The following is a 15040-nucleotide window of genomic DNA, read 5'->3' as shown; positions in this document are numbered from 1 at the left end:
TTCTCTTTTAAGTTGTTCAGATAAATTTTCTTCTAACATTTCCTGTTTGTGTATTCTCTAACAGAATTTTAAAATATTTTATAGTCCCCAAGGAAAAAAATGAAGCTATTGGGCTACTAGTAAGGGTGAGGCTTACAAAAAGAGTGTTCACTATTTTAATTAAATGTTTTTGGTTCAGGTGAATTCACAACGTGTTCTTGTGACTTTAATCCAATGTAATTGGTTATTGACTGAATAACGAGAACACGTGTGAGCAGGAAACTTGCACCCAAGCAGAAATAAAAATGGATTTATAGTACTTCCCTGGTGGTGCAGTGGTTAGGAATCCGCCTGCCAATGCAGGGGACACGGGTTTGATCCCTGGTCCAGGAAGATCCCACATGCCGAGGAGCAACTAAGCCCATGAGCCACAACTACTGAGCCTGCGCTCTAGAGCCCACGTGCCACAACTACTGAGCCCACGTGCCACAACTACTGAAGCCTGCGCGCTCTAGGCACGCGTGCTGCAACTACTGAAGTAGTTGTGCACCTAGAGCCACGCACCTAGAGCCGGTGCTCTGCACCAAGAGAAGCCACCACAATGAGAAGCCCACACACCGCAACGAAGAGTAGCCCCTGCTCGCCGCAACTAGAGGAAGCCCACATGCAGCAATGAAGACCCAATGCAGCCAAAAAATAATTTAAAAAAAAAGAAAAAAATGGATTTATATTTTCCAATAATCTTCTGGCAAAAAAATAAAATATTTTATGAGTTTGAATATATGTTCAATAAAATAGAAAACATAACTTAAAAAAACAAAGCCAAGTCAGGTTCAGGGTGTAGAAAATTGCAAGAAAACATCACTCCCAACCTAACGAGAAAAAGCTGTGTCATCTCCAAAAATATCACAATTTTTCTTGAGCCCATGAGAGGGCTCAGATCACAAGGAAATGAAGAGAGGGGAATTCTAAACAGTGGCAGCCCCTCTGACTGGAGACGGGGTCACCAGCTTCTCCACCTTCAGCAAAGCACAGGTGAAAGGGTACCACAACGACAGGTCAGGAGAAAACAGCTAACATTTTAGTAAATTCTTAAATGCTTATGGGCTACTGTGACCATTTAGAATGACCAGGAGCCCCAGACACAGCGGAGGCCATGCTCACTCACCAGCTTTTTTCCACTGGCCCAGGCTTGGTGACGACAAGGAACAGTGGGGACAGGACACGAGGCCAGAGAAAGCTGTGCTTCCTCTGTGCTTCCTCTGATACACAGACTTGCGATACCACTCCCTTTTCCACGCACTCTCTTATACCAAACAAAGCCTCAAGCCCCGGGGAGCAGCAGGAAGTCCTCCCAACTGCAAGGCCCGGGGAAGACCCACTGCTTCTGAAGAAGACAAGCAAAAGGCATCTTCCATCTTGCAAAATATGAAAAGGAAGAGCAAGTTCAACCCAGAGTAAAAGCAGAAGGGAGGGAACAACCCAGATAAAAACAGATGGAGAGGGCGCGGAGAAAAGGGAAGCCTCCTACACCGTTGGTGCAGCCACTATGGAGAACAGTATGGAGGGTCCTCAGAAAACTAAAAAAAATGCTACCATATGATCCAGTAATCCCGCTCCTGGGCATATATCTGGACAAAACTATAATTCAAAAAGATACATGCACCCCTATGTTCATGGCAGCACTATTCACAATAGCCAGGACAAGGAGACAACCTAAATGTCCATCAACAGATGAATGGATAAAGAAGATGTGGTACATACATACAACGGTATATGCATATACAATGGTATATAAAATGGTATATGTATATACAATGGGATATGTATACAATGGAATACTACTCAGCCATGAAAAAGAACAAAATAATGCCATTTGCAGCAACATGGATGCAACTAGAGATTACCATACTAAATGAAGTAAGTCAGAAAGAGAAAGACAAATACCATATGATATCACTTACACATAGAATCTAAAATATGACACAAATGAACCTGTTTATGAAACAGAAACAGAAATCAGGGACATAGAGAACAGACTGGTGGTTGCCAAGGGGGAAGGGGGTTGGGGGAGGGATGGACTGGGAATTTGGGATTGGTAGATGCAAACTATTACATGTAGAATGGATAAACAACAAGGTCCTGCTGTATAGCACAGAGAACAAGATTCAATATATCCTGTGATAAAATATAATGCAAAAGAATATGAAAAGGAATGTGTATATATATATATGTATATATATATAACTGAATCACTTTGCTGTACAGCAGAACTTAACACAACATTGCAAATCAACTATACTTCAACTAAAAAAATAAAACAAAGAGCAGAAATCAAAATGATATGGGAAACAGAAACATGGAGTAAATCAATGAAATAAAAAATGGTACTTTACAAAGATCAGTACAATTGATAAACGTCAATCAGAATGTTTAAAAAAGCCACAATATTAGGCAATAGAAGAGAGGAAAACACTCGAGATCCCACAGACTTCAAAAAGGTAATTAAGGAATATTACCAGCAACTTTATGCAAGTAAATTTGCTAACTTGGATAAAACGGACACATTCCCCCAAAAGACACGTTACCAAAGCTCACTGAAGAAGAAACAGATGGCTGATCAGTCCCATCGAGCCCCTAAAGATACTGAACTCCCTAGCAAACACCTTATTACCACGAGAAAACTCCAGGCCCAGGGAGTTTTACTTCTACCAAACAGTGAAGGAGGAAATAATCTAATCTTACACAAACTCTTTCAGAAAACAGAGAGGAACAGCTCCCAACCTTTTACGAGGCGATCATAAACCCTAAAAACAGAGACGCTGCAGAAAAGAAAATGACAGACCAATATCCCTACCGATAAAAAACACATAAGGGACTTTAAAGTATTAGCAAAGCAAACGCACTATTTTATAAAAAGGATAATACTCAATTACCAAGTTCTGTTTATCCCGAGAATGCGGGGTTGGTTTATCATTGGAAAATCAGTCCGTTTAATTCACCATGTTAACAGGATAAAAGAGAAAAAGTATGATTGTTTAAATTGCAGAAAAAGCATTTAACAAAATTCAACATCCATTTTTGATTTAAAAAAAAAGAACTCTCACATGGGGCTTCCCTGGTGGCGCAGTGGTTGAGAAGTCCGCCTGCCGATGCAGGGGACGCGGGTTCGTGCCCCAGTCCGGGAAGATCCCTAAAAAAAAAAAAAAAAAAAAAGAACTCTCACAAATGAGAGATAGATGGAAATCTCATGAATCTGTTAAAAGGCATGTATGAGAGACCTACTACTCAGGTGAAATATCGACCATGTTCCCCCAGGTCAGGAATAACACATGGCTACCTGCTCTGTGACTTCCGTCTAATGCTGTATTAGAAAGTCCTAGACGGCGCGAAAAGGCAAGAAAGAAAAATAAAAGGCATCCAGGCTGAAAAGACAGATGTAAACTCTCTTTATTCACAGACAATATGATCGCGAGTATAGAAAATCCTAAGGAGCCTGGGAAATAACTACCAGGACTAATACATAAATTTAGCAAAGTCACAGAATAAAAGCAAATGTAAAAATTAGTTTGGGTTTTATACCTCAGCAAGAAACAATTGCAAAATGAATTGTTTAAAAAATTCCATTTAAAATAGCATCTAGAATCATAAAACCCTTAGGAATACATTCACAAAAGATGTGATAGGCCATTAACTACAAAACTGCTGAGAAGAATTAAAGAAATTCGAAACAAAGTGAGCAATAAACCATATTCATGTATCGGAAGACTCAACAATATTAAAATGTCAGGTTCCAACCACTTTAATCTGTAGATTCAATTCCTTCCCAATCAGAGTGAGTCCCAGCAGGCTTCCTTAATAGAAATTGATGAAATGATTATAACATTTATATGGAATTGCAAAGAACCTAACATAGAACTATGAGAGTAGAAATGCTCTAGTGAGCACTTAAAATATGGTTATTATATTCAAGGAACTAAATCTTTCATTTTACTTAATTTTAATAAATTTAAACAGACACATGTGTCTAGCAACTTACTAACTGGAGAGCACAGATGTACGGTGCCCACAGCAATCTTGAAAAGGAAGCACATCATTGCAGCATTTACACATCCTGAGTTCAAAGCTTACTACAAAGTCACAGTAATCAAGACGGCATGGTGCTGGCACGGAAATAGACAAATAGATTTTTGAAACAGAAGGAGTCCAGAAGTAGACCGACTCTATTAGGTCGTTTGATTTAAACAAAGTCACCAAAGCGACCCAATGGAGAAACAGAGCATCTTTCAACAAGTTATTCTAAAGCGATTGAATGTCCATATGGGAAAGAAACAAATTTCAACCCCATCTCATATCATCCACAAAATACTTTTTTGAGATGAATCAGAAACCTACATGTAAAAGTTAATACTGGAAGAATCTAAAAAAGAATAGCTATTCATATATGCATAACTGAATCACCTTGCTGTATACCTGAAACTAACACAACATTGTAAATCAACTATATTTCAATAAAATCTTTTCAGAAGTTTAAATTTTAATTTTTTAGAAGGAATTACAGAATATTTTTGTGTCTTGGGGATTGACCAAAGTATTTAGGACTGGGAGAAGTACCAGGGAATTTTCTGTGTGGTGATGTTCTGTATCTTGAGAGGGGCTTGCGTGACAGTGGTGGATGCTTTTTTCAAAACTCCCCAGATGGTTCCACTGTATGTGAATTCATCCCCCTTCTGCCAATAAAAAAAAAGCACTGTAAACAAATGTGGAAGTCTAGTTAGCGGTATGCATGCTACGTGCTTAAAGTCTACTGATATCTTTCACTTACTGCCCTGTGCATTAAAAGTAAGACATATTGAGGATGGTTGGAAGGATGGATGCTTATACAATAGAGCAAATTTAGCAAAATGCTCATTGTAGAATGTAGCTGGTGGATGTATGGATGTTTATGATACAATTTTTTTCAACTTTTATGTATGTTTGATATTTTTCATAAAACATTGGGGCGGGGGGAGACAAGATATATTAATGGTTAGCCAAAAAAAAAGGGCTCAGAATCATTAGAAATCAGTAAAACCATCATGGGATACTGCTACCCGCCCACCAGAACGGCTGAAATGAAAATGACTGACAACAGCAAGGGAAGAGAGGAAGCTGGACCAACGTGAACTCACACACACAGCCACGAACGTCAAATGGCGCATCCACCTTGGAAGGCAGTTTGGCCGTTTCTTATAAGGTTACACAGTTTACCTATGGCCCAGCAATTCCGCTCCTTGTATTTACCCAAGAGAAATGCAAACATACGTGCACAAAAAGACTTTTCTGGGGACGTCCATGGCAACTTTATTTGTGTTTGCTCAACCTGGCAGTAGCCTAGATGTCCATTAACAGATGAATGGCAAAACAGCTAGCACCTATCTACAGAATGAAGTGGACCTTGAATCAGCAATAATAAGTGATGAATTACTAATACATACACCAACACGGATGGATCTCAAAACATCATAGTAGCAAAAGAAGCTTAAATACAAAGGGGTGCCCACTTCATGAATCCATCGATATGAAGTTCCAGAAGCTAATCTATGGGCATAGACATTAAAACAGCAGTTGCCTGGCAGCGGTGGGGAGAGGTTGAAGGCACAAGGGAAATTTCTGGAGTGATGGGAACGTTCCACATCTTGATTTGGGGTATGTGACACGGGTGCATACATTTTTCAAAACACGTTGAAGTATGCACTTCAGTTCGGCTCACTTAACTGGGTGTAAATTATGTCCTGATTTTTAAAAAATGAAGCCAGCCCGGGGAAGAACAGCTATGCAAGTTATATATATACCTCCATGTAAGGAAATATTATGAAATCGTTAGCTTATTTTCAAATAAACTTTTTAACAACATGATAAACTGTGTATCATATTAAGTCAGTTTTACGGAAAACAGAAAATTATATATTCAGTGTCATCTCAAATCTGAAAAAAAATACTTCCTTGAGTCTAAGGCACTATAGATTTTAAGACTAAACACAGATTTGAATAACTTTTCCTCTTTGGGACTACAGTCAGGCTTGAGTCTAAGCCCACTTCACTCATTTCCTTGGGGGCTTTGCTCCGTATCAAGCCCTTGGAGAGATCTTCTTGGACCCCATCCACGCTCCTCCCTTCTATGAGATACACGGGGGTTTATCATTCTCGTCTCCTGGAAGAAGAAGGACTCCACAGGGGCAAAGTCTCTGTCTTGTTCACCCTTACACCTTCGGTTTCTAGAACCATGTCTGACAGACAGCAGGTGCACAGCTGTGGGTTACTGTGGTCCTTTTCTCATTCAGATTCCAAAGGTTCTTCTAAACCCCCCCGGGCAGTCGGCGTGCTAAGAGCAGCATCGCTCTGACGCGCTGCTTTTTATGCCCTAAAGCTCCTTTAAGGCTGAGACTACCAGGGTTGTCTCTGCTTTTCCTGTTCTGTTATTTCATAGCTTTGTGGGCGGGTTCATCATTTAAGTGAATGAAGTATAACTGGTTTATTGAAGCATCTCAACTCGTTCGGAATAGAAATAGAAAAACTTTGATTTCTTCCAGACCTCAATCCAGTGGGATGTGTCAAACCCCTTCCCACTGGGTAGGAGGTCCCTTAACGATATCTTGGCCACATGAAAAGGTTTTCTTGTCATTTTTTTGTGTGTAGAACAGTCTCTTGTTAAGACTAAGCCCTGTCTGCTTCTAAAGAATGTTTGGCCCCAACAATTTGGGGCGTGTCTCATCCCCTCTCCCCAGGGTTGGCCGGAGCTCTTTGTGACCCTGGTGGCTTTGGAGGGGCCAAGAGGCCTTCTCTTAACTGGATTTTGCTCTTCCCTCGCCAGGCCACATTGGTGCTCGTGTCAGGGCCACTCGAGGAAAGAGGACATAGGGTTCCCGGAAAGGCTGTAGCAACCGCGGGCGCTCACTCCTCCTGGGGCCGCCGCCACACCCTCCTCCCCCTGCTCCCTGCTCCCACCTGCTCACTGCTGGGAGCTGACCCCCAGTCATGCCCAGTGCCCCAGGCCCATGGGGATCCTGGCAGCTCTCCCACAGACTGTGGCTTGGGGTCTCTGTTGTATGGATCTGCCATCTTCACTCTGTTTTCCAAGGTCGCCTTGGCTATCAGCGTGGATCAAATGGTTGAAGGGGAGAGAACAGGGAGCATCCCTCTCGCCCGCATTCCACTGGTTAGAATTCCATCATTGAGCCCCACCAGGTTGGAAAGGAGGCTGGGGAATGTAGTCTAGCTTTTTGCCCAGAAAGAGGAGAAAACAGGTTTGGTAAAGAACCAGCCAGCCTATGTAACCGTTGGGTGCTGGTAGACTGACAGAGCTAAGACATCCCTTCAAGTTGGGGGACTGACGGACCGTCAGCAGCTGTCAAAGTTCAGAGTACAGGCTTTCATTCTCGTATGTGGGTCTCGGCTACGACAGGAAAAGCCCAGCTCGATACCCCGCTACAGTGTATGCCTAGAAATTAACTTTTCTTAGGAAGAGGCTTTAGCAGATGCCCAGAGCCTGGTGGCCATTGGGAACTCACGGGCAGATCTCACGAGACTCCTGTCTTTGGAATTTGCTCAGATACGATCTGAGACTCAGCAGTTGCTACTGGTTTCAAATGCGGTGCTTGAAGTGTGACCAGCAGGTTTCTGGGGACACAATACCGTTTGGAATCCAGAAGACTCCCCAGCTACATCCAGATGTTCCGGAACCCAGGGAAGAGCTTTTGAAAGACACAGCGAGGCCCTTGTAAACCTCTTAGGACCAGCCGTCCGGGGCCAGCCAGCAGGGCATCGTGTGCACTCTAGACTTTTCCAAGCAGAAGACCCTGACTAGGCAGCAGGCTAGCCAGTTGGGACACAGATTTTCACCCCTGATTGCAAACCAGCCACCAGTCGTAGAGGAACGTTGGTTGAAACCCCAGGGGCAAGGGCTTCCGTGGGCATGAAGCAGTGGCCACCTCACCCTCCAGGGCTCTGGCCTGTGCACAGTTTGCCAGCCCTGCGTCTGCGCTGGGGTTCAGGGAAAATTTAGAATTAATTTTTATGTTCACCTGGTGAGAACAGCTAAGAAAACCTGAAGGGGAAGACCCTCTATTAGGAATACAAAATATAAACCCGAAATCATTTTTAAAAGGGAAGTTCTGGGGGAGATAGATGGATCACTAGATATTGGGAAAGTCGGCGCCACAAAAGATAAGATTTTCAGTTATGCTGGAGGGAACACATGGATGAGGGGGAGAAAGAAGTCAGTAGGTGATCTCGGGTTTAAACACTGGGGAAGGCTTCCCTGGTGGCACAGTGGTTAAGACTCCACCTGCCAATCCAGGGGACACGGGTTCAAGCCCCGGTCCGAGAAGATCCCACACGCCGCGGAGCAACTAAGCCTGTGCGCCACAGCTACTGAGCCCGCGAGCCACAACTACTGAAGCCCACGCGCCCCAGAGCCCATGCTCCACAAGAGAAGCCGCCGCAATGAGAAGCCTGCGCACCACAACAGAGCTAGAGAAAGCCCATGTGCAGCAACGAAGACCCACCGCGCCAAAAATGAATAAATTTATAAAGAAAAAACTGGGGAAAAGTCAAGTTGGAGCCTCACCTCACACTACAAGCCAAACTAATTCCAGAAGTGCCTTTATTAATTCTAGAGGGAAACAAAGACCTTCAGTTTAAAGCAGTGAAGGAAACCACAAAGGACAGATGGAGGGGTTTGCAGCACGGACTACTCTTGTCTCTTCTCAGACCAGGGGATCTCAAAGTGGGCAGGACCCTTTCCGGTTCTGGAAGGTATTCCCGTTTCTGTAATACGACTAAAATATCCTGTGTGTTTTCTACTCTTGCTGTCTCCTGAGTGTACGGTGGAATTTTTCAGAGGCTACGTGATGTGTGATCTTGCAAAAGATGAAGTACAGGGGCAGGTCTGAGGTCCCAGCTGTCTTCTACTGATATTAAGCCAGACATTAAAGAAATTTGCAAAATGATGAAAGAATGCCACTCTTCTCACTGAATTTTTTTAGAAAATAGTTTTCTTTAAAATATGCTATTCGTGTTGTCAGGTAATGAGTTTATTTTCAAAATAGTATTTTGAAACATTCTCCATTTTAATTTGTAACATGGTAAATATTGATAAGCAAAATCTACATTAGCAGAAGCTCTTCGGGGTCCTAAAGGATTTTAATGGTGCAAAGGGATTCTGGGACCAAAAGGTCCGTGAACTGTTCTTGGTTCACAAGCACTTTGGGGGCGGGGGTGGTGTGTGTGACGCACCATGGATGCCCAGCACATCCATCCACGCCAGTCTCACAAACGTTTGTGGAGTACCTACTATGCGTCAGCCATTGCTACCAGTGCAGTCGTATATGTGTGCCTACCTTAAGAGTCTGGTGGGCACAGGGCCAAGCGAGGGAATGGATCAGCTACGTATCAAGTGAAAATTTCAGTAAAACACACAAAAAAGTAAAAAGGTGGAAACATGTGCAACGAGTATGACACACAGCAGGTTAATATATTTAATATATAACGAGCTCATACAAATTTATCAGACCCCCAGTAGATAAGAGCAGAGGTCACCAACAATCCACAAAAGAAATACAACTGCTTGACACGAAAAGATGTTCTACTTCGCTAGAAATCGAAAAAATGCGAACTAAAATACAATGCTATTGTTTTCATGATCAGATTAGCAAGTATTTGGCCAGATGAGAATACTCAGCACTGGCAAGATGGTAAACAGCACGTTTACCTTTGCTGGTGGCAGTGTAAACGGGTACAAACATTTCTGGAGACCGCTTGTCAGTATGTCATCATGGCCCCACAAGTTTTCATATTCTTTAACTCAATAAACCCCACCTCTGAGAATCTACCCTAAGGAAATAGCTTGACATTGGGGAAAACTTTATGCACAGAGATATTCATTAATTTCTAATGGTGAAAAATCAGTAAGAGAATTGGTGACCGACCACTGGCACTGCCTGACGGAGGAGCACACGGCCTTTCAACATAAAATTAGAAATAACACAGGGAAATGCCCGTGACGTAAGTGAAAATACACGATATCGTATCATTACAGTAGGCAGCATCACAAGTATGTTAAAACAAAAAGCAGAGAAACCATGGGGGGCAGGGGGTGGGGAGAGACCAGGAGAAACACCAAAATGTTAAAACAACCAGGACATCGTTACTTGGTTATGCAAAGGAGTTACTGATGCCGCGGCGAGGAGCTGGTGTTACCCCACCACCTTTACTGCGCCCGTGCTCTGCCAACAGCCACACCCGACGTTGGGACCCCGAGACCACGCCAGTCATCAGCTCTGTCCACACGTGGTGGGTGATGGAATTATCCTAAACCCCAGCCCTCTCCCCACACGGGCAAGCTTCTGCTGCCGGCCCGACAATTGGTGCTGTGTTGCCTTCTCCGGAGCCCCATCTGTATCTTCATCTCTAAGCCCCTAACCTAAGGCTTTCGGAGCAGAGGGGATCTCAGGCTTACAGCTCTGGTTGCAAGATGGTAGGGACGGCTGCTAAGATCTCTCCCCTCTTCCCGCCCAAACTCCACCCCTGGTAGCTGGCCCCGTTGTGTGTGTGCTCGTTCAGTCACGGGACTGCTCCCTTAAGGTAACCTAAGTACCTGCCCAGCTCTCCCCACATTTGTTCCTCCTCCTAAAGGCCGGACTGGCAGGATCATGGTCCAGCAGGTAGTTCTGTCCCTCTTGACAACAGCAGCTCGTGCATCTTACCTGCGTCTTCATGGGGTACTTTTGGGCTCCGTGTCATGACCTCCTCATTATATACTCACCTGGGACCAGTGAGATGGGTCTTGGCTTTTTCCTAGAAGTCACCTAAATGCTTCAGGACATTAAGTCAATCCCAAGGTCACACTATACAGTAGGCCAGAGGTCACCGCTTCTTCTAAATCTGATCTCGAACGATGCCCTGCCGTGCAAAGAAGCTTCCTTACCAGATGGGGAACCACGGAGACCAGAAGACAGACACAGTACAGTCCAAGTAACGTCAACCCCATGAAAAGCATAAAACTTCCCCTCACATGCACTGTTTAACGCTGCTAACTCCCTGTCCCTTTAATAAATCAACACCTGTTCTCTTAAATTCTGAGAAATTATAAACCCCAAATATGTACAGAGCAGCTCCCATCCCCCGCTGCCTTCTCCAGCTCGGTCCTCCCAGTCACTTGCCCTTGCTCTGGGCTGCATGAAGCCTGGGTCTCATCCTCTCTAGCTCGGGACTAGGGTGTCTTCCACTAGAGCCACCAGGGGCTCCCAACGTGGGGCTTCTTCCAAGTCCAACCCCAAGCCTCGCATCTACTCCGGTTTCCAAGGTTGAGGAAGCGATCAACGAGGTCGCAGGCGTCCAACAGCAGCAGAGTCCCCAGCCCGTACCGTGCGCAGCAACTGGCAAAACCCAAGCAACTCACCAACCCAGACGCAGCTGCCACAGCAGCCCAGGCTGGGCACGACGACCCACGTGCAGAGGGCCGGTCACGGGTGCAGGCAGGCAGCACGGCCAGCCTCGCCTAGCGGCTCTGGCCTGGTTACGTGCGGCAGCTGAAATGCAGCACGAACGCAAACACAGTAGGACTTCTAACGCCACTTGGGCACAGCCAGGGGCTGGCGAGCAGTTCCTGCCCTGCTCCCGTGCTGGGTCTCCTACCCCGGCTGGGCTGGGCCGCCTGGAAACTTTCAAGGTGTCAGTTACCCCTGCAGGCCTCCTTTTCCCCGGGTGTCATCGTACCCCTTCAGCTGTGGGCACCTCCACCTGGCAGGTAGGCAGAAGAGAATAGAGCAGGAAGTGCAAGTGATCTGCACGACCCCACACCGGAGGGCCCGCCCCCCAGAAGAGTGGCCCACTGTGTGCCCTCCCCGGCTTCAGGCTTAATGAGCACCATGGTCCCGCCTGAACAGCCTTGGCTGGAATCCAGGGGGCCTGAAGCCTGGGTTCAGGCAGTGGTTCAGCAGGGCAACTGGGCTAATGGAGTTTATGATGAGTGGGCAGCAGTGGTCCACGAACCCCAGCAACCACTGATCACCCCTGACCCTGCAGGCGGTGGTTGCTTCAGGAGCAAAGTCACTTTCCCCTGCACCATGGAAACTCTTAGGAAGAGGGGATGGGCCCTAGGAGCCAACCTCTGGGGGTCCCAAGACGTAGGCCTGCAGGGGTGCACAGAGGCTGTCCTCCGGCAGTCGGGCCAGGACCAGCAGAACAGGGGCAGATGAACCCAAGGTAGGACAGCCCATCTCCCACCGCCTGGGTGGTCATGGAAATGCGGTTCATTTGGCATTGAAATATGGTGGGAGCACCACGGTCCAAAGGGCTTGGCCAAGACTCATTTAGAAAGTGGTTCTGGGCGTCCCCCGTGAAGGCCACCCACCACTAAGAGGCACAGAATCGGAACACGGGCACCAGCTCTGCACTGTCACCGCATTAGGACCGAGGCAGTCCGCAGCTCTTTTCCTTTGCAAACGCCAGCAAGGCCTTGGCCGGGGCTGCAGAGGCAGACACCCTCTCTCCTTAAGGGTTCAGTGATGCATCCCAGAGGAGCTGGGTCTCCAGCCCTGAGTCCATGTTTTCTGGGACAAAGGCTGGACATCTGATGGAGAGCCCAGGCCTGGGGAGGACACGCTACACAGAGGCTTTGGAGACCTAGAGATCGTACGTGTGGCTCAAGGGGCTGAGGTGAAGGCCACATGTCCCCTGCAGGGAGAAGGGAACAGATCTCAAGCTAGACAAGCGCACCACCAAGTGCCAGGGGGCAAAGAGGAGGGGCGACTGCTGATTCCCACAGGGGGGACACCACCGCTGATTCCCACGGGGGGTCCAGGGCAGCAAAGTGAGCCTCTAGATCCCACCCTCAGCCTGCCGCGGGTCTCAGGCAGGGATGGACATGTACGTGCTGCCTGTGGAGGCTTGATGGAAATGCCCAGTGATCCCAAGTCACAAGGACCTTCCTAGCAGGTGAGTTCCGGATTCCCCCCAGTCCTGGCGCTATCAGAACACTGGCAGCTAACGCCAGGCGTTGATGGGGGTGCAGCCTGCGGGGGCTCCCCACTAAGGCCGCATTAGCAGTCTTTCCCAGTGGCAGCAACGGGGCACAAGGACTACATACTCGTGTGCAGAGTGAAGCTGGCCCCCCGGAAACGCTGGAACCACACTCCCAGCTGTGATCCTTGGCCGCTGACAGCAGAGACGAGGCCCCTGCCTGCTACACTGGGCCCTGGCAGGGCTGGCAATCACCTACGGGCAGGATGCCAGGCTCTCCTCTCCAGGTACCCCCATCAAGCCACCCGCCTGGCCAAAAGGGCTTCTTTCTGTCATCAGCAAGCTCACTACTGAGAACAGGGCAGCCAGGTGGGGAGCTGCTGTGGGGCCGCAGAGGGTGGAAGACGAGCGTCTGTGAACCTGGTCAGGCTGGGAAAGGTCAGCCCCAATGGTCCAAAGTGTGTTGCGGGGTCAGCGTGACCCAGCAGCAGAGCTGTGGTCACTAGAAGAGCTGGAATTGCAAGCGAGAGAAGGGAAACATGCAACGGAGGTCCCAAGCTAGCACGCGATACCAGGAAGCAAGGTGGGTCACAGGGCGCCCAGGAGCAATGACAGATGTCCTTATGGAACGAGAGAGGCGGGAAGGGATGTCTTCAAACAAGGGCGATGCTGTGGCACGGACACTTCTACGCAGCAAAAGGGGTATGCTACCTGGGTGGCGGCAGACGGACCAGGGTGGTGGCCGATTCCTAAAGGTTCCGAGCTCTGGTGGGCAGGGCCGGGGCTGGACTGGTCCCATTGGAGGCTGGGTGCACAGGGCAGGGCACCGTGCCCGTGGCGGCCAGCTGGCGGCAGAGTGACTGCCGTTCCCGCACGGCTCGATTCGAGGCCGAAGTCTTTCTGATCTGGGCGCGCCGGGCGTGCCGCAGCGGAGACTTGTAGGTTCTCCGCAACTCGGCCAGGAATCCCTGATAGTTGTTTCGCAAGGGGCTGTCGGGTTGCATGTGGGGGATCGCCCACTTCTCCGCCTCCCCGGTCAGCCGGGACACGAGGAACGCCACTCGCTCAGCCTCTCCGGGGAAGCGCGAGGCCTGGAAGATCATGAATCTGTCCATCTGCATCAAGAACCCCGCCAGCTGGCCAGGGTCTCCGGAAAAGGGCTCGGGCAGAGAGGTTGGAGGCGTTGTCATCGGCCGGGTCCCATTGGAGGTAATGGCCGAGATGGGTGGGGTGATCTGCAGCGCCCCAGGAATCCGAGCCCGGGTGCGTAACAAGGTCAGTTCCGCCATCACGCTCTCCAGCATGTTGGTGAGGTTGGCCTTCTCTGCCCGCAGGGTCGAGGCCTCCCGCCTCAGCGCGGAGTTGGTGAGGCGCAGGGAGGTCAGGGTGTCGATGACGTCATCCATTTGGGCATTGGTAGAAGCTGCAGAGGCTGGGGTTTCAGCTTTTGCGGTCTGGGGTTGAACCATGGTGGCCAGAGGTCGGCCTAAGGCTGAGACTGATGAAGCGGGAGAAGGGGGTTTGGGTATCCCAGAACCTGAGCACCTGTAATGCTAAAATTGGGTAGACCCAGAGAGCAATCAAGGAAAGGGTAGGGTTCAAGACCCAGCGTGGCTCAGAAGCCCAAACAAGAAGGCAGGGCAGACGGACCGACAGATGAGCACAGCCAGACCAGGCAGGGGGTGCAGACCCTTGGGGATCCCCAGCTCCGGATGTGGCTCCTTGATCGCCGCCCTCACAAGGCCATGGCGGGCTGCACAGGAGGGTGGACTTGTTCTGGGCCCTGAAGGATGAAAACATGGTTTAAAAACGGTTTCGGCTTCGGAAACGGGGGTTAGAAGTAAGGGACGCGGCGTGGGAGGAGCGAAGAGCGGGCGCGATGCGGGCGCCCCCGCCGAGGCCCCCTCCCTACGCTGGGCCCGGCGCCCACCTGGGGCAGAACAAAGGGCCGATGCACCCGCGGCGGCGCCGGGGCCTGGGGCGGGCAGCGGGCGCGTACCTGGGTCTCCGCGGCTTCCTCCGCGACTCCGTCTGCCGCGCCGGCCGCGACCAAGATGGC

The 15040-nt window shown here is 48.5% G+C and overlaps 1 protein-coding gene across 3 annotated transcripts; it reads right to left on the bottom strand.

The window, feature by feature from the left end:
• Nucleotides 1-4458: 4458 nt before the first annotated feature.
• On the bottom strand, nt 4459-15040 carry RTL6 (retrotransposon Gag like 6). 3 transcript variants are annotated; one of them, XM_024737560.1, is made up of 3 exons: nt 14981-15040; nt 13693-14764; nt 4459-4709 (listed from the first exon to the last, which is right to left on the bottom strand). In XM_024737560.1, the coding sequence occupies exon 2, from the start codon at nt 14448-14450 to the stop codon at nt 13731-13733; it is 720 nt and encodes a 239-aa protein (XP_024593328.1). In that variant the 5' UTR covers nt 14451-14764; nt 14981-15040; the 3' UTR covers nt 4459-4709; nt 13693-13730. The 3 variants fall into 3 exon arrangements, with proteins under 3 accessions (XP_024593328.1, XP_024593329.1, XP_024593327.1); XM_024737561.1 differs by lacking the exon at nt 4459-4709 and adding an exon at nt 9032-11760; XM_024737559.1 differs by lacking the exon at nt 4459-4709 and having other exon boundaries at nt 9032-14764.

Source organism: Neophocaena asiaeorientalis, unplaced genomic scaffold, assembly GCF_003031525.2.
Source record: "Neophocaena asiaeorientalis asiaeorientalis breed wild unplaced genomic scaffold, Neophocaena_asiaeorientalis_V1.1 scaffold242, whole genome shotgun sequence".
Taxonomy (NCBI): domain Eukaryota; kingdom Metazoa; phylum Chordata; class Mammalia; order Artiodactyla; family Phocoenidae; genus Neophocaena; species Neophocaena asiaeorientalis.
Note: the sequence above shows the minus strand (reverse complement) of the source record. Positions and strands in the feature narration are given on the sequence as shown.